The sequence below is a fragment of the Eretmochelys imbricata genome, chromosome 1, assembly GCF_965152235.1.
Source record: "Eretmochelys imbricata isolate rEreImb1 chromosome 1, rEreImb1.hap1, whole genome shotgun sequence".
Lineage (NCBI taxonomy): Eukaryota > Metazoa > Chordata > Testudines > Cheloniidae > Eretmochelys > Eretmochelys imbricata.
Genome location: NC_135572.1, coordinates 150,273,417 through 150,291,709, shown reverse-complemented (window position 1 = coordinate 150,291,709; position 18,293 = coordinate 150,273,417). Strand labels below are relative to the sequence as shown.

The 18,293-nt window shown below is 41.7% G+C and overlaps 1 protein-coding gene across 1 annotated transcript in view; it reads left to right on the top strand.

Annotated features, from left to right (window-relative positions):
• DMD (dystrophin) overlaps positions 1 to 18,293 on the top strand; it is a 1,498,644-nt gene that overhangs the window by 6,866 nt on the left and 1,473,485 nt on the right. The window contains exon 2 of the mRNA XM_077807212.1: positions 16,550 to 16,668. Coding sequence (XP_077663338.1) covers positions 16,550 to 16,668 — 119 coding nt within the window. The remainder of the gene's footprint in view (positions 1 to 16,549; positions 16,669 to 18,293) is intronic.

Genomic DNA, 18,293 nt, shown 5'->3' with positions numbered 1-18,293 from the left:
TCTATTTTTATTAAAAGTCGTCTTGTAAGAAAACTGAATGCTTTTTCATTGTTCTTAAGATCCAAGGGTCTGGGTCTGTAGTCACCTAGGCAAATTGGTGAGGCTTTTTACCAAACCTTGTCCAGGAAGTGGGGTGCAAGGTTTTGGGAAGTATTTTGGGGGGAAAGACACGTCCAAACAGCTCTTCCCCAGTAACCAGTATTAGTTTGGTGGTGGTAGTGGCCAATCCAAGGACAAAGGGTGGAATATTTTGTACCTTGGGGAAGTTTTGACCTAAGCTGGTAAAGATAAGCTTAGGAGGTTTTTCATGCAGGTCCCCACATCTGTACCCTAGAGTTCAGAGTGGGGGAGGAGCCTTGACAACAACAAATATCCTAAAGGCAATGCCCCTCACTAGCTCACCCTTCTGTTTGGAGTTCATCTTTGTTTAGGAAGGTAGGTGGCATCCCTTGTCTCACTGGCTTGTAGGTGCTGTGTTCTCCCTCCTCTTGAGCTGGAGAACAATGGCCGCAAAACCTTTTTTAAAACCTTCAGGTGACTCCCCATCAGCCCCAATATGTGATGAGACCCCTACCAGATGACTTTGTTGCCAAAGTGACTTCCTTCCCCTCCAGGCCTCCGTGTCCCCCCCCCCCCACCCCCGCCCGGCTCCCGAGTTGAGACTTGAAAAACTGGTTGCCCTAGGCTGCAATCATCTTTGCTATCTGGATGGGCAATAGTCAAAATCTAATGGCCCTGTATTGTTTGTCCTGTGCCAGGGTCTCTCTGAAATTGTAGTTCAAGATAGAGGATAGAGACCAGCCTTACAATTAAAATGAAGTTTGCAGTCTGATACAGACACACATGGAATTCATACATTGTGCAGATTTCCAAAATCATTCCATAAGGAAATAAAGGTATCCTCGGTGGGGATGATGGTGATGCGTCATCTATCCTTAGAAAGCAAATGTATGTGATTGATCAATATCTGTAGGATTAGCTAAAGGCTATTTAAGAAATGAGAGATTCCAGTTCAGATGCTAGAAGGTGGGGCAGACTAATAGGAAAGGCAAGATCCCTGCGTGAAGAGTCCCCCTATACCAGTCAATTCTTCTTTAGTAATTGGGTAGCATTGACGCTCGCCAAGTATTCAAGGGGCAGCTAAAATAGTTCATTTTTTCTCTCTCTGATGCGGTGTACCAACCCCGCATTGGTGAGGCAAGAGTTAAAGAGCTGCTCTGGATCTAAGAGGCCCTAGGCTGCAATCATCTTTGCCATCTGATGCTTTCTAAGGATAGATGACGCATCACCATCATCCCCACCGTGGACACCTTTACTTCCTTATGGAATGATTTTGGAAATCTGCACAATGTATGAATTCCGTGTGAGATTATGAATTCCATGTGTGTCTGTATCAGACTGCAAACTTCATTTTAATTGGAAGGCTGGTGTCTATCCTCTATCTTGAACTAGAATTCCAGAGAGATGCTGGCACAGGACAAACAATACAGGGCCATTAGATTTTGACTATTGCCTCTGCTGGGCATGCTCCCAGTGGAGGGAGCATTTAAAAGGGAGTGACTCAGCTTAGTCTGAGCTGACCATGGAAGAGAGCAGTCAGGTGCAGCAGCCTTCCACTGAGAAACCACTAGCAGCCTTATAGCCAAACAACTGGAAGCCTGTCGACCGCATGATGACTTACTTGCCATTGCCAGAGGAGGAGACTTTAGGGACAGATCAGCAGGAAACACAGGCAGGATCACAATTCCAGCCCAAGATGGTGCCAAAGGCACTGGAACAAGGGTAAGAAGTGACCCAGGGAGTGTGTTTAGGGGTATCATGCCCCTGGCCCTGTAAAAGGTCCACTGCTTCAAAGAGCCCTGGGTTGGAACCTGGGATTCCTCACCCTTACCCCAAAACCAGTGATCGACACAACCTGGAGCAATTCCTGCTAGGCAAAGTGGCCTTTAGACTCCTGGAGTGAGTGATGCTACCCCAAACCATAATTGACCCTTGGTGTTATGCCCTGGACTTGGAGCATCTCCATTGGGCGATACTGCTGATACAGAGCACACAGTCAATCCCCTGACACACTCACAACCACCCTCATTCAATATTCTGAAGGACCAATGTAGCAACTGTCAAAAGAAAAACATTCTTAGGGTGGTCTATCAGCACTGCAGTTTGCTCTAGGTGCAGATGAGCTGTCAGAGGGATGTTGGATCTTGACCATTGTTCCCTCTATTATTTTTGTACATTCTGTGTGTGGAATAACAGGTTTACAGAGTATAACACTTGTGAGTGTAGCCTCTTCATTCTCCCCATACACATGGACTTGTGTCCATTCTCTTCCATTTCTGATCTCTTCCCTGAAATTCGGTCCAGCTATTGTCATTCACTCTCCATTCCCATTTGACCCTTCATTTGTCTCATTCACCTTCTCCCATCCCTGCATCTTATTCAATATTCCCCATCCCATTGTCTTTCTCCCTAATGCCTTATTCCATTTCTCTCTCTCTCTCTCTCACCCCATCAGGCCCATCCTGGGTTTTTTTTCTTCTCCACCACTGGTTTATCCCATTCTTTCTCTCCCTAACGTGCTCTCTGCCACCCCTCTCTTTTCCCATCCCCTCTCTCCTGGCTTTTCCTTTCCCTTTCTCTCCCTACTTCTCCACTGGACCTATCCCCTTCTCTGTTTCTCTTTCAGAGCCCATTAGTAAACAAGCATCTGTGGCCCAGATGTTCAAAAAAGTGAATGTTCTCTTCTGTATAGGGAATAATGTTCAGTGGAAGCACATACTGCATATGCTGAATCCATTCATGTGGAAAATTACCTAATGTGTAAGCATGCAATCATATCTTCGTAGTGCCTGATTCCAGAGATTATGCAGTCTGCTGCAATCTGGCAGTTAAACATGCCATTTTTCACTTCAAGTGATAGGGGCTCCTGCTTTTTCCGGTAGAAGGTTGTCTTTGGTTCAAGCTGCACCATTGACTGTACTGACTGATTGCATATTCAGGCATGGATTCTTCATACATAAGGCCCCACCAAATTCACGGTGCATTTTGGTCAATTTCACGGTCATAGGATTTTTAAAATCCTAAATTTCATTAATTCAGATATTTAAATCTGAAGCTTCAGTCTTGTACTTGTAGGGATCCTGACACACGAGGGGACAGTGTGTGTGTGTGTGTGTGTGTGTGTGTGTGAGGGGGGGGGTCACAAGGTTATGTTAGGGCAGTTGTGGTATTGCCACCCTTACTTCTGTGTGCTGCTGGTGGTGGTGCTGCCTCCAGAGCTAGGCGGCCAGAGAGCAACAGCTGCTGGCCAGGAGCCCAGCTCGGAAGGCAGTGCCGCTGCCAGCAGAAATGGCGCAGAAGTAAAGATGGCCTGGTATAGTATTGCTACCCTTACTTCTGTGCTGTTGCCTTCAGAGCGGAGCCCTTGGCCAGCAGCCACCACTGTCCTGACACCCAGCTCTGAAGGCAGTGCAGAAGTAAGGGTGGCAATATCACAATGCTCCAAAATAACCTTGCAATGCTGCTGCAACCCCCTTTTGGGTCGGGACCCCCCGTTTGAGAAATGCGCGTCTCCCCTGTGAAGTCTGTATAGTATAGGGTAAGAGTACACCGAAGACCAGTTTTCACAGTGTGTGACATGTTTTTCATGGCCATGAATTTGGTAGGGCCCTGTGCATACATATGCGCACAAGCTTTTCCTGCCTGAAAACTGCTGAGTACCCACAGCTCCAATTGACTGGAATTTTGAGTACTCCACTTTGCTGAAAATCAAGTACTAACCATTCAGCAAACCATGAACCTGCTGTGATTTTCCTTATATTAATGTGAATGAACAATCATCACGTGAAAATGCCCTTTGATGCCTGTTCCTTGGACGTGAATTAGAGGTGATAAGGAGAGAGGCTGAGTGAATGATGGAAACATAGCTTGGTGATTAACTTAAACAGAGTGACCAATGTGGGTCTAGTTTTTTTTTTTCTTTTTTTGGCAAACCACTTGTACTGCTCCAATCCTATCCTTTGCACAAAAGTGGAGAAACAACAAGCAAAGAAAAAGAAGACATCCCGTAATACCCAACATAGTTCAGAAACTTTAACCTTTGGAATTTTTACTACAAACTTTCATATAAATTCCCATTGACATTAATGGGAATTAGGCATACATATTGTTTCTGAAGTGCCACATTTTAAAACTCCGTCTTCTTTCACTTGCACCTCATAATATTATTTTTATGGAACAGTATTAAGAATGGTTTTCTGAATACAATAGTAATCCGTTAAGAACATTTTACTGTCTGCTTAGTTCTATAGCACATGCAAAGCAGCCTATTCTATTTCTACCAATATTTTTTCCCTTTAAAAGCATCATCCTTTTTTTCTTGTTCTGAAGAAATATTTTCTAAAACATACTACAGGATCTTGTTTTGTATTCCACCAGAGTGGAGATGTTCAGCTGAGTTTTCATATTTTTAAATTGTAATTCAACAAATAGATTTAGCATTCTACACATCAGAAAACATCACATACAGTATGCAGAAAGGTTTTAGAAATACCATTTTACTGTAATTTCAATTATAATATTTTTTGAAAAGTTATTTTTGGTGACTCCCAGTAGATCTGGCAAATCAGTTTGAAATGATTAGACATAATTTTTAAAATATACGTAAGTATACATTACACAGTATACACTTGCTGTGTAATAATGAGTGCATTATTGATTTATACTTTCAGCATTTTTCAGGCTGAGCCCCACTTTCTGTTACATGATCATTGGGCAACAGTTGTGTCCATATACTTTGTTAGTTTATTTCTCTAAATACAAAGGAAGTGAAAATGTGCTTCACTGGTTACAGCAGAAGATTGGGGAGGACTCCTGAGTTCTATTCTTGCTTCTGCAGTGCCACTAACGTGCCGTATCATTTCAAGCTAGTCATGCCTATTCAGTCTGTTGTTTTGAGGCCTTATGCTTCACCCATTACCACAGCATTTGATGCCTTTCTCTGTGCCTCATTTCACTTACCTGTTGAATGTGTCAACTTATCTCAAACAGATAATTTAGCCTAGCAATATTATTTGTAAAACTCCATTGAGATCCTTGCATGAGAGGTTCAGGGGTTTATTTTAGTGGCTGGATAGTTATCCATTCCTCAATGTTCTGAGTCCTAGCACAGATCCTTCTGTAATGTCCTTTATACCCTTATCTCTATTCTGTTTATAAAAGTCTGATATCTTAGGGACCTTCCACATTTTATTCTTTCGTAGACCCACCAACCACTTCTGCCCCCAGTATCTGAAGCAACAACAGGAAAGGTCAAAAAGTAAGGAGTTAAAGTACCCTTGCAAAATTGTCATGAAAATATATCAGCCCTGGCACAAATTCTACTTGTCCACCTTCTGCTATGCTTGATTATAAAATAACTACATTTATTAATAATTTAAAAAATTTAGTACTCTTTGAGAATTTGGTGAAGCTATCCCTTATCTGACAGCCATGTTATGCAGCTTATCTAATGTTTTCCCTGCCAATTAGAACTTTTAAAAGATTCAGAGAGCCGTGTGGTACGTAACCGAATGAGATTGGTGGGTAGGAATATTGACTCCCTCTTGCTGGAGTTGGAAGAAGTGAGACAGCTCTATGAGCAGCTGAATGCACACATATAGTACATCCAGAGGCTACTGTGCTCAGTGGAGTGGCCATCCCTGACCGACTCTCCAGTCCCTCATATGATTTCTTCCTTTCCTCCTTTTTTTTTTTTAAATTGCATTGTTACCCTGCTTTGTGCTCAGCAGATATTTCTCATACCCTATTTTCTGGTTATTTTAAAGAGGCTTTTTGGAGTAGAGGTCCCGAGGTGTATAATCTCCTTCTCTCTACTGACACTTTGTCTGCACTTAACAGACTATTGCACAGTTGCTCTTCTTTGACTCCTGAGAGACAGAGAGATATGCTGGTAGTTTATTTTCAGGGTACATATCCTTGTGTAGCATTGGCGTGTGTTATCCTAAAGCGTAGGTTTCCTGCATAGAAAGCTAAAATCAAAATGATATTCTCTGAACAAAATGGTTTGTTGATATCAAACACAGCAGGAGTCAACCATGCTGAAGAGGCACAATCTGCTTCGACATACACGTTAACAGTAAATATAAGGGTTTTGATGGTTGTCATTGTCCTAGGATCCCTTTCCTCAACCCTTAAGGTTCAAGGCTACAGACTAGTCTGGTTGCTCAGTAATGAGTTCCTCTTTCATAGATTCCAAGGCCAGGAGGGACCATTCTGATCATCTGCTCTAACTTCCTGTGTAACACAGGCCATAGAAATTCATAGAGCATATGTTTTAGAGAAAAAAATATAATCCAATCTTGGTTTAAAAATTTCTCAGAGGTAGAGAATCCACCACAAACCTTGATAACATGTTCCAATGTTTGTTTACTCTCATGCATAAATTTTAATGCTTATTTCCAAAGTGAATTTGTCTAGCTTCATCTTCCAGCCATTGGATCATGTTATATCTTTTGTTGCTAGATTGAAGAGCCCAAAGTTAAAAATTTATTTCCCGTGTCGATATTTACAGTCTGTAATCAAGTCACCCTTTAACCTTCTTTTTAAAATAACTCGATGGAGCTCTTTGAATTTATCACTATAAGTCATGTTTTCTAATCCTTTCTTGTTTGCACAAGCTTGGTCTCTTTCATCAACAAGAGTTGATACCATTAAAGGTATTTCCTCACCCACCCTGTCTTGCTAATCCTTTAATCACTCTCCTGGCTCTTCTCTGAACTCTCTCCAATTTATCAACATCCTTCTTGAATTGTGAGCACTGGAACTGGACTCATTACTGCAGAAGCAGTCACCAAATGCAGAGGTAAAATAACCATCTCTCCTCCTACTTGAGATTTCCCTGTTTATGCATCCCAGGATGGCATTTGTTTTTCTTTGCCACAGCATCACATTGGGAGCTCGTGTTCAGCTCTTACTAATTCATCTTCTCTCACTTCCACAGTGAGACTCCAGGAGAGCTGAGTTTTGTTTTGTTTTGTTTTTTAAATCCCTTCAGCCAGGTTTCCCCGAATGGCTTTAAAGGAATATCTGCCTTTTATATTATATCCCTAGTACCAAACTTACCCTGGCCCTGGGACTATTTTTAATCAGGAAGTTCGGTGAAAACAAGTGGCATTCATTAGCTTCCTGCACATCTGCTTCCTTAAAATGCCTGAACTCAGGCCAGGCAAGTGCCTTAGAAAGAAGCAGTTCACTGCAGCTGCCTCTGCTTCTTGGGGACAGAGAGGGGAAGAGGAGTACTACATATTAAAAAAAGCTGTACAGTGCAGACTAGAAATGAACTGGGGAGAGAGAGGTTTGCTTTCAGGAAACTAAACAGAAAGTTGAAGTAAAGCCAACAGAAAAACTGTAGTAGTGTGAACATGTTTTTATTCTCACAAGTCACTTTGGCAACCCACAAATTTCTTAAGTTGCTACTTCCTAATTTGTTTGAACTGCTATGGAACTGAAGATATCCTATTAATTTTCCCCTCACCAAATGATACCATACTTAGAGACCTGGCATCAGTGTGCCTGAAGAGCCTAAACAGTTAGCCAGCAATAGATTTCCTGCTGCAGACAGGGTCAGAATGCCAATGAAAACCTGGCTGTTCAGATAAGAGATCAAAAACGTACACAGTAGAACCTCAGTGTTATGAACACCTCAGGAATGGAGGTTGTTCATAACTGTGAAATGTTTGTAACTCTGAGAAAAATGTTATGGTTTTTCTTTTTAAAAGCTTACGGCTGAACATTGGCTTAATACAGCTTTGAAAGTTTAATGTGCGGAAGCACAGAAACGGTTTCCTTACCTTGTCAATTTTTTTTTGAACTTCCCTATATTATTTTAGAAGTTATGTATAACAGATTTTTTGTGGGGGGGGGGGAGGAGGAAGGGAGGATCTCTGCTGCCAACTGACTGTATATTCCTGGTTCCAGGTGAGGGGTGTGGTAGATTATAACTGAGGTTCTACTGTCTTGTGTGTATAGTAGCTTCTGCCCACCCAACAGGAAGACTCAGTTTGTACTGGTGACAGGGCCGGCTCTAGGATTTTTGCCGGCCCAAGCAAAAAAAAAATTTTGCCGCCGCTGCTTTTTGCTGCACCCCGAATCCCCAGCCCCACCTCCTTCCCCCAGGCGTGTGGCATTTCCCCCCCCCTCCCCGCTATTGCTTCCTGCAGTTCCCCCGCCGCTGCTCTCAGGCAAGGGAGAAGCAGCGCGTTCAGGGGAACAGGTGGAGCGGAGGGCAGTGAGGGTGGGGGGGGGGGTAGAGGAACCGCTCCCCACCCCAGCTCGCCAAGTGGGTCGCTGCTCGGCTCCTCCCTCCCTCCCAGGCTTGCCGCATGCCAAACACTTGTTTGGTGCGGCAAGCCTGGGAGGGAGGGGGGAGAAGTGGAGTGGCGGCGGCTCACTCAGGGGAGCAGGCGGAGGCAGAGCTGGGGCGGCGGGGGCCCATTTCTAGGGGCGGCATGGCCGGCGCCGGGATGCTGCCCCTAGAAATGTGCCGCCTCAAGCACCTGCTTGTTTTGCTGGTGCCTAGAGTCAGCCCTGACTGGTGAACATTTTATTTTAATCTGTGCCCGTATGGAAGAACCTTATTGATTTGCCTGAGCATGTCTCCAGTGCATAAAGAAAAAAGGCCAAAAGTGGAAAAGCCAATACCTTTCTCTGTTCCCTCTCCCTTGTTGCTTGTTTTTTTTCTTTTAGTCCCTGTTTCCATCAGTGATGTTTACTCCTATTTGTTCGTTATTTGGAATTAATTTTTAAGCCCTCCTTGACAAACCTGGAATAGGGGTGATACTCTGTGAGAGAGAAAAATCTGGATGTCCAAGATACATTCAGCTTCTGCATTTATCTTGAAAATGTCTATTTATAGTGATTTGTATGAGATGTTTGACTGTGACTTGGGAAAAAGTTACATTAGGGAAAAATAATGATAGTTACTGGGAAGTGAACATCTCTTCTTTGTTTACTCCTCTCATACCTTGCTGCTTTGGGTGTTTTTGCAGTTGGCCTTATCCCTGGCTTTGATTTCCCTCTTAATGTAATGGCTGGGTTTTCTTAACCTTGTCACACTTTCAGTGAATAATACTGTACCGTCTTTGATACCTTCTGCTTCCTGCCATAGCTAATGTAATTGAACAACATCTAAACAAATTGTCATTCCATGGTTTAACAGCTGATTCCCTTGTATATGTAATATTTTGCAGAACTTGTTTGTGTTATTGCATGAGAAGCTACAGATGTTACCACTGCAAAAATCTTCATAGTTAATGTAATTGTTTTGGCTTCTACTATTTGAAATTTCTCTGGTCCTTTTATCTGCTTTGGCTCTTGATTAACCCTAAGACATCATTACTGTGGCTGAGCAGTGTTTGTTTGCTGCAGCACTTTGGATCAGGTTGGATCCTTTGGGTCAGATACACTCCCATGCCCAAATATGGGTCTATCAGGCAGTCAATTATGGCTCCCTGTTACTGTGCACTACTTGAGCCCTGGAGCAAATTAGGGTAGCATGAGGTCCCATAGGAATCAAACCACAGCTTGGGGATAGTTGGAGCTCATCACAATTCAACCACTTCTAATACCCCCAATGTGTCTCTGCTCTGGAGTCTGTGGAGAGGGAGGTGCTCGTGAGCTCTGACAGCTTCTTGGCTGCTGGTACTTCCTCCATGTCTGAGATAATCCGAGAAGGGCTCTTATGAGGAGGTAACAGCTGAACAGCACATAGGGAGTGGATCAAAGTTGAGAATTTTTAATTATTTTTAAAAAAAAAAGCATGAAGAAATAATCTACCAGTCTCCTCCTGAGAGTAAGAACTCTTCTCCATTTAACTTAGTATTTTAAGCTTAAGTTAATAGTTGTTAGTGGCACCACTATTTGTTTTTTATTTTTGTGACTTTAATAAGTCATAACAGACTTTTTAAACCTTTTTATTTAACCTCAATCTTGTGGGATTGTGTTTGGCAGCATCAGCCATTGAATATAGACCATGAGCGGTCTTAAAAAAGACATCATACTGAAAAGATGACATTTGAAATTGACATTCATATTCTGCTGCTGGGGCCACTCTGTTTTGACAAAGGAAAAAAAGCTGAAAGTTGAGATATTTGTTGAAGTAGGAGGAACTCTTTTGAAGGTTAACCTTACTTTCAATTTTTGTTTTTAAACTTCATGTTTGTGAATGAGATTTACATTTTGCAGTGTAAAGCTGATGGTTCTTTGTAAGGTCCCCTTACATTAGAATAAGGTGATCCTCTCTCTCTACATCATTATGTTCTACTGTGAGAGTGAAGATTCATCATCCAGTCAGTGACCTATTTTAAGTTCTTGTTCCAACCCTTTGGTACTCAGAGGTACTCTTTTACTTGATAGGTATGCAATACCTTAGAAAAAAAGAGTAGCTGTAGATACATGCCAACTATACAGTTAGTTTAGAAGATGAGCCTGAGTCCTATACTGTCATTCTCCAGTACATGCTCCTTTCTGCAACCCTTGAGTTCAAACGGATCGATTTTGTGCTACAAGTCTTTCTGAAACATCCAAAAATCAATGGCCTTCTTATCCTCCTGGTGTCTTATGACAATTCTTCCTGACAGAAGACAGAATGCCAGTGTCTTGGTTTACATGGGTCCATCATATTCAAAATCTCCAGACACCCATCATTCAGAAGATGGATGAAACTGAAGATCCAGGGTATCATCCTGAATTCAAGATGATTCCCAGCTAAAAGTGGGACAATACTATATTAGCCTAAAAATATGTATGTATTCAAGAATGATCCCTCTTCTACAACTAACTGATTCAGGAAGAACAACGAGGAGTCCTTGTGGCACCTTAGAGACCCATTTCAGAGTAACAGCCGTGTTAGTCTGTATTCGCAAAAAGAAAAGGAGTACTTGTGGCACCTTAGAGACTAACCAATTTATTTGAGCATGAGCTTTCGTGAGCTACAGCTCACTTCATCAGATGCATACCGTGGAAACTGCAGCAGACTTTATATATACACAGAGAATATGAAACAATACCTCCTCCCACCCCACTGTCCTGCTGGTAATAGCTTATCTAAAGTAATCTTCAGGTTAGGCCATTTCCAGCACAAATCCAGGTTTTCTCACCCTCCACCCCCCCACACAAATTCACTCTCCTGCTGGTGATAGCCCATCCAAAGTGACAACTCTTTACACAATGTGCATGATAATGAAGTTAGGCCATTTCCTGCACAAATCCAGGTTCTCTCACTCCCTCACCCCCCTCCAAAAACCCACCCCCATACACACACAAACTCACTCTCCTGCTGGTAATAGCTCATCCAAACTGACCATTCTCCAAGTTTAAATCCAAGTTAAACCAGAACATCGGGGGGGGGGGGGGGTAGGAAAAAACAAGAGGAAATAGGCTACCTTGCATAATGACTTAGCCACTCCCAGTCTCTATTTAAGCCTAAATTAATAGTATCCAATTTGCAAATGAATTCCAATTCAGCAGTTTCTCGCTGGAGTCTGGATTTGAAGTTTTTTTGTTTTAAGATAGCGACCTTCATGTCTGTGATTGCGTGACCAGAGAGATTGAAGTGTTCTCCGACTGGTTTATGAATGTTATAATTCTTGACATCTGATTTGTGTCCATTTATTCTTTTACGTAGAGACTGTCCAGTTTGACCAATGTACATGGCAGAGGGGCATTGCTGGCACATGATGGCATAAATCACATTGGTGGATGTGCAGGTGAACGAGCCTCTGATAGTGTGGCTGATGTTATTAGGCCCTGTGATGGTGTCCCCTGAATAGATATGTGGGCACAATTGGCAACGGGCTTTGTTGCAAGGATAAGTTCCTGGGTTAGTGGTTCTGTTGTGTGGTATGTGGTTGTTGGTGAGTATTTGCTTCAGGTTGCGGGGCTGTCTGTAGGCAAGGACTGGCCTGTCTCCCAAGATTTGTGAGAGTGTTGGGTCATCCTTTAGGATAGGTTGTAGATCCTTAATAATGCGTTGGAGGGGTTTTAGTTGGGGGCTGAAGGTGACGGCTAGTGGCGTTCTGTTATTTTCTTTGTTAGGCCTGTCCTGTAGTAGGTAACTTCTGGGAACTCTTCTGGCTCTATCAATCTGTTTCTTTACTTCCGCAGGTGGGTATTGTAGTTGTAAGAAAGCTTGACAGAGATCTTGTAGGTGTTTGTCTCTGTCTGAGGGGTTGGAGCAAATGCGGTTGTATCGCAGAGCTTGGCTGTAGACGATGGATCGTGTGGTGTGGTCAGGGTGAAAGCTGGAGGCATGCAGGTAGGAATAGCGGTCAGTAGGTTTCCGGTATAGGGTGGTGTTTATGTGACCATTGTTTATTAGCACTGTAGTGTCCAGGAAGTGGATCTCTTGTGTGGACTGGACCAGGCTGAGGGTGGTGGTGGGATGGAAATTGTTGAAATCATGGTGGAATTCCTCAAGGGCTTCTTTTCCATGGGTCCAGATGATGAAGATGTCATCAATATAGCGCAAGTAGAGTAGGGGCTTTAGGGGACGAGAGCTGAGGAAGCGTTGTTCTAAATCAGCCATAAAAATGTTGGCATACTGTGGGGCCATGCGGGTACCCATAGCAGTGCCGCTGATCTGAAGGTATACATTGTCCCCAAATGTGAAATAGTTATGGGTAAGGACAAAGTCACAAAGTTCAGCCACCAGGTTAGCCGTGACATTATCAGGGATAGTGTTCCTGACGGCTTGTAGTCCATCTTTGTGTGGAATGTTGGTGTAGAGGGCTTCTACATCCATAGTGGCCAGGATGGTGTTATCAGGAAGATCACCGATGGATTGAAGTTTCCTCAGGAAGTCAGTGGTGTCTCGAAGGTAGCTGGGAGTGCTGGTAGCGTAGGGCCTGAGGAGGGAGTCTACATAGCCAGACAATCCTGCTGTCAGGGTGCCAATGCCTGAAATGATGGGGCGCCCAGGAGTTCCAGGTTTATGGATCTTGGGTAGTAGATAGAATATCCCAGGTCGGGGTTCCAGGGGTGTGTCTGTGCGGATTTGATCTTGTGCTTTTTCAGGAAGTTTCTTGAGCAAATGCTGTAGTTGCTTTTGGTAACTCTCAGTGGGATCATAGGGTAATGGCTTGTAGAAACTCGTGTTGCAGAGCTGCCAAGCAGCCTCTTGTTCATATTCCGACCTATTCTTGATGACAACAGCACCTCCTTTGTCAGCCTTTTTGATTATGATGTCAGAGTTGTTTCTGAGGCTGTGGATGGCATTGCGTTCCGCATGGCTGAGGTTATGGGGCAAGTGATGCTGCTTTTCCACAGTTTCAGCCCGTGCACGTCGGCGGAAGCACTCTATGTAGAAGTCCAGTCTGCTGTTTCGACCTTCAGGAGGAGTCCACCTAGAATCCTTCTTTCTGTAGTGTTGGTAGGGAGACCTCTGTGGATTAGTATGTTGTTCAGAGGTATTTTGGAAATATTCCTTGAGTCGGAGACGTCGAAAATAGGATTCTAGGTCACCACAGAACTGTATCATGTTCGTGGGGGTGGAGGGGCAGAAGGAGAGGCCCCGGGATAGAACAGCTGCTTCTGCTGGGCTGAGAGTATAGTTGGATAGGTTAACAATATTGCTAGGTGGGTTGAGGGAACCATTGCTGTGGCCCCTTGTAGCATGTAGTAGTTTAGAAAGTTTAGTGTCCTTTTTCTTTTGTAGAGAAGCAAAGTGTGCGTTGTAAATGGCTTGTCTAGTTTTAGTAAAATCCAGCCACGAGGAAGTTTGTGTGGAAGGTTGGTTTTTTATGAGAGTATCCATTTTTGAGAGCTCATTCTTAATCTTTCCCTGTTTGCTGTAGAGGATGTTGATCAGGTGATTCCGCAGTTTCTTTGAGAGCGTGTGGCACAAGCTGTCAGCATAGTCTGTGTGGTATGTAGATTGTAATGGATTTTTTACCTTCAGTCCTTTTGGTACGATGTCCATCTGTTTGCATTTGGAAAGGAAGATGATGTCTGTCTGTATCTGTGCAAGGTTTTTCATGCAGTTGATAGATTTCCACTCCATACGGCTAAATGCAGTGCCTTGCATAATGACAGGTTTCAGAGTAACAGCCGTGTTAGTCTGTATTCGCAAAAAGAAAAGGAGTACTTGTGGCACCTTAGAGACTAACCAATTTATTTGAGCATGAGCTTTCGTGAGCTATCAGATGTCAAGAATTATAACATTCATAAACCAGTCGGAGAACACTTCAGTCTCTCTGGTCACGCAATCACAGACATGAAGGTCGCTATCTTAAAACAAAAAAACTTCAAATCCAGACTCCAGCGAGAAACTGCTGAATTGGAATTCATTTGCAAATTGGATACTATTAATTTAGGCTTAAATAGAGACTGGGAGTGGCTAAGTCATTATGCAAGGTAGCCTATTTCCTCTTGTTTTTTCCTACCCCCCCCCCCCCCAGATGTTCTGGTTTAACTTGGATTTAAACTTGGAGAATGGTCAGTTTGGATGAGCTATTACCAGCAGGAGAGTGAGTTTGTGTGTGTATGGGGGTGGGTTTTTGGAGGGGGGTGAGGGAGTGAGAGAACCTGGATTTGTGCAGGAAATGGCCTAACTTCATTATCATGCACATTGTGTAAAGAGTTGTCACTTTGGATGGGCTATCACCAGCAGGAGAGTGAATTTGTGTGGGGGGGTGGAGGGTGAGAAAACCTGGATTTGTGCTGGAAATGGCCTAACCTGAAGATTACTTTAGATAAGCTATTACCAGCAGGACAGTGGGGTGGGAGGAGGTATTGTTTCATATTCTCTGTGTATATATAAAGTCTGCTGCAGTTTCCACGGTATGCATCTGATGAAGTGAGCTGTAGCTCACGAAAGCTCATGCTCAAATAAATTGGTTAGTCTCTAAGGTGCCACAAGTACTCCTTTTCTTAGAGACCCATAAATTTATTTGGGCATAAGCTTTTGTTTTTGCTGATGCAGATTATCACAGCTACCCCTCTGAAACCTGATTAGGGAAGTGCATGTTTAAGTGCTGTATTCAGTGTCCTATAAACTTAGTTTTTAATTAACCCAAGCAAACTTTATTAGGTAACAGTTAAAATGTGCTCCAAATGACACATACAGTTGCTCATGTGGTGAAAACTTTGAAACACACAGAAAGCATCAAGTAAGGTGAAGTACAGAATTCTGACCCATATGTACCACTGATTACCACATGCATGTAGGCTGCAAATTTCTCTCCATGCAACAAAACCCTCAGCCTTCAGTGTATGCCACTGTAGAGATCTCAGCCTCCACACTTTTTTTTGTACTTAGAGCCTGCTCCTGAAAGCATTGGGTAAATGTGATTGACTTTTAACATTAAAGCCTGTACAAAACAACAGTAGAGAGATCTAAAGTGTTCAGACTACAAATGTGGACGTATGAAAAAATTCCATGTCAATATATTGATACAGTAACCACATTGATGCCATCATCCAAGTTTCACCCAAATTTACTGTTGCCATCATGCAAATTCATAAGGCTTATCCTTAAACTTATAAGGATAAGCAACCAGTACTGTATGCAAGGTGAAATCTCATATTTGGGGAGAGAGATGTCTCTTTAGGAGCTCATTTGCCTTCTGTTTACTGATATTTGTATAATTGTCAGGTCAATTATATACAGTGACAGGCACATTAAATACACACACTCACTCACACACACAGTTCAGTAGTTTTATCAATTTATAGTGCCGCTTTTGAGCGACCATGAAAATCACCCTTTTCCTACCCAGAAAAACATCAGAGTATAGGTAACTGAATAATTAGTATCCGTTGCCTCTGCTTAGCTGAGGCCATTTCAGTAGGATATAGATTTTTGTTTCACTAAAACATAGCCTACTGCTTTGCCTTCAGAAGGATTCTAACTGGAGAGACTTTTTGAAATTGAAATTTCCCTTTATTTATTAAATAACACAATTACGTATGCCAACCCCACTCACAGGCTTTTTACTTTAGCAGATAGCCTTTCTGATTTATTCCAAAGTAAAATTCTGTATTTAAACTCTTTGATTTTAGAACATTGTGTATATATACAGGTCATAAATAATGTAATTGTGTTGTGTTTCTCCATATTATATGCACAGTGATTAAACTTCAGTATACCAGGTTAAACTTTCTTTTCTAGTGTGCCTGATAAGAAATTCAGATTTCCATGGATACCTCTTACTTGAAATATCAAGGCTAGCAAAGTATTAAAAATATTTATATTGTAAATGCTACAAGTGATCATACAAGGCCGTAGATTGTATATCTAAACTGTAATTCAATCTTAGTGGTTCTGCCTCTGTTTATGAAACACTTAAATTGCACTCTACTGCTTCACTGATCAGCTGACTTGTTTGGTTGAATTTACATCATTGTATTCTGCTGAGATTTATGTATTTTTATATAAAATTTGTTGTCGGAAACCATCAAAATCTAGAATTAAATTAAATGTCACAGGGAAATAAAAATTGAGTGATAATTGTGCTTTTCTTTTTTTCTTCTCTTTCCCCCCCCCCCCCCTTAGGCCAGATCTGTTTGATTGGAACAGTGTGGCCTGCCAACAGTCAGCTGTAAAACGGTTAGACCATGCCTTCAACACTGCCAAACGGCACTTGGGTATTGAGAAACTCCTTGATCCTGAAGGTTAGTGGCAATCATGCACTAGTTTGTAGCTAAACATCAACTCTTTGTGTATTTGATTGAAAATGAATTTGACCTCTTTGTACCAGGAGTTAATGTTTTCAGAAGTAGCATAAATTCAAGATGAAGTTCTCTCTCAATTAAAATAGTATAATATAAACTCCCCAGAACTAAAGGATTTAGGTCAAAACATTCAGATTGGCCAGAATTTTCAAATGTGTGCACTTGAAGTTAGCTACCTAAATAAGTGGGCTGATTTCTCTCCCCCCACCCCCGGCCCAAGGTTCTGAGAACCTACAGCTCTTATTATCCATAGGAGGAGCTGCAGGTGTTCAGCACCTTTGAAAATCTGGCCTAAATATGGATTCAGACTTTAGACCCACCCACCTTTTAAAGTATTGGCCTATGTTTCTACAGTATTTTGATGCTAATGGTGACTGGCTTGAAACAGTAGGAGGAGTATGTATGTTTGAGTATCTTCATGGGGCAGACATTTTTTGGATTGTGCCGTTGTATAATGTGCCCATGGGTTGCTATTAAACAGCTTCTTTTAAAAAAAAAAAAAATTCAAATACCTATTGTGGGGTGATGTAAAATTCAAGCAATAGTTGAGCTAAGCAGGGCCTGCCAAAGCCTATTCTAAAAACACAGAAGTGCATTTGTATTCGTCAGGCTGGATTTTACAATCTGGTTACACAGAAATTATACTCTCAATATTTTTAGTTCCCATGTATACAGGTGGTTGACATACATACTTTTCCATTTTATTGGTGATTAGTGTGATGGGGTTGCTTTAAGTAATAAATAATTTGTTATAGTAGAAGTGTGTTTTAAAGCAGGCAATTCTATAAGTTGGTTTGTTAAATTTCTGCAATAAAACATGCATTACCAACAGTTAATTGTATTGGTAATTTATGCATCGTAGAACATAGTGCACAAGATTATGCATCTACTATTAAGGTCTCTTTCTGTGCATCTTCTGCCTTTTTAAGTATTTCTTTTGTGAACAAAATCACTTTATCAAACACACACCTTTTGGGTTTTGCTACTTGATTAAGTGCGACTGTTTGATTCACAGTGACCTTCTATTGCAAGAGTTTTATGATTATGAGGCTAAGATATTTAAAGACTTCATACTATCCTTTGAGATTCCATCAGTGAAAAATATATTGATTTTTTTTTCCTGGCACCTACTCCTCACCATTCAGATTTTGTGAATATCCGATGATAATAAATTTTACCTGAAATATGATGGAAATACAGATTATGACTATCTTGTCATTTAAATTCAGCAATTTATTTTAAAACTTAAATAGGTACAGCATGTAGAAATTATATTTACATAAAAATATTACTACAGAACACGGTAATTAGAGATGGCTGAGATGCACACAAAGCTTCTGTTTTTCATACTTTTTTGCTGATAACTGAGGGATTCTGGCATTCCTTAACTAATTTAAATAGTGGTGTAACTGCAAAAGGATTATTTTAACTATGATTTCTCAATATCTGTAATTATTAATAGTTTTACTACTTTTAACCAAATTGGTTTTTTTTTTGTTGTTTTTTTTATGAACAAGCACCCAAATATAGTATACCATAAATATACAGCAAATATGTTAATACTT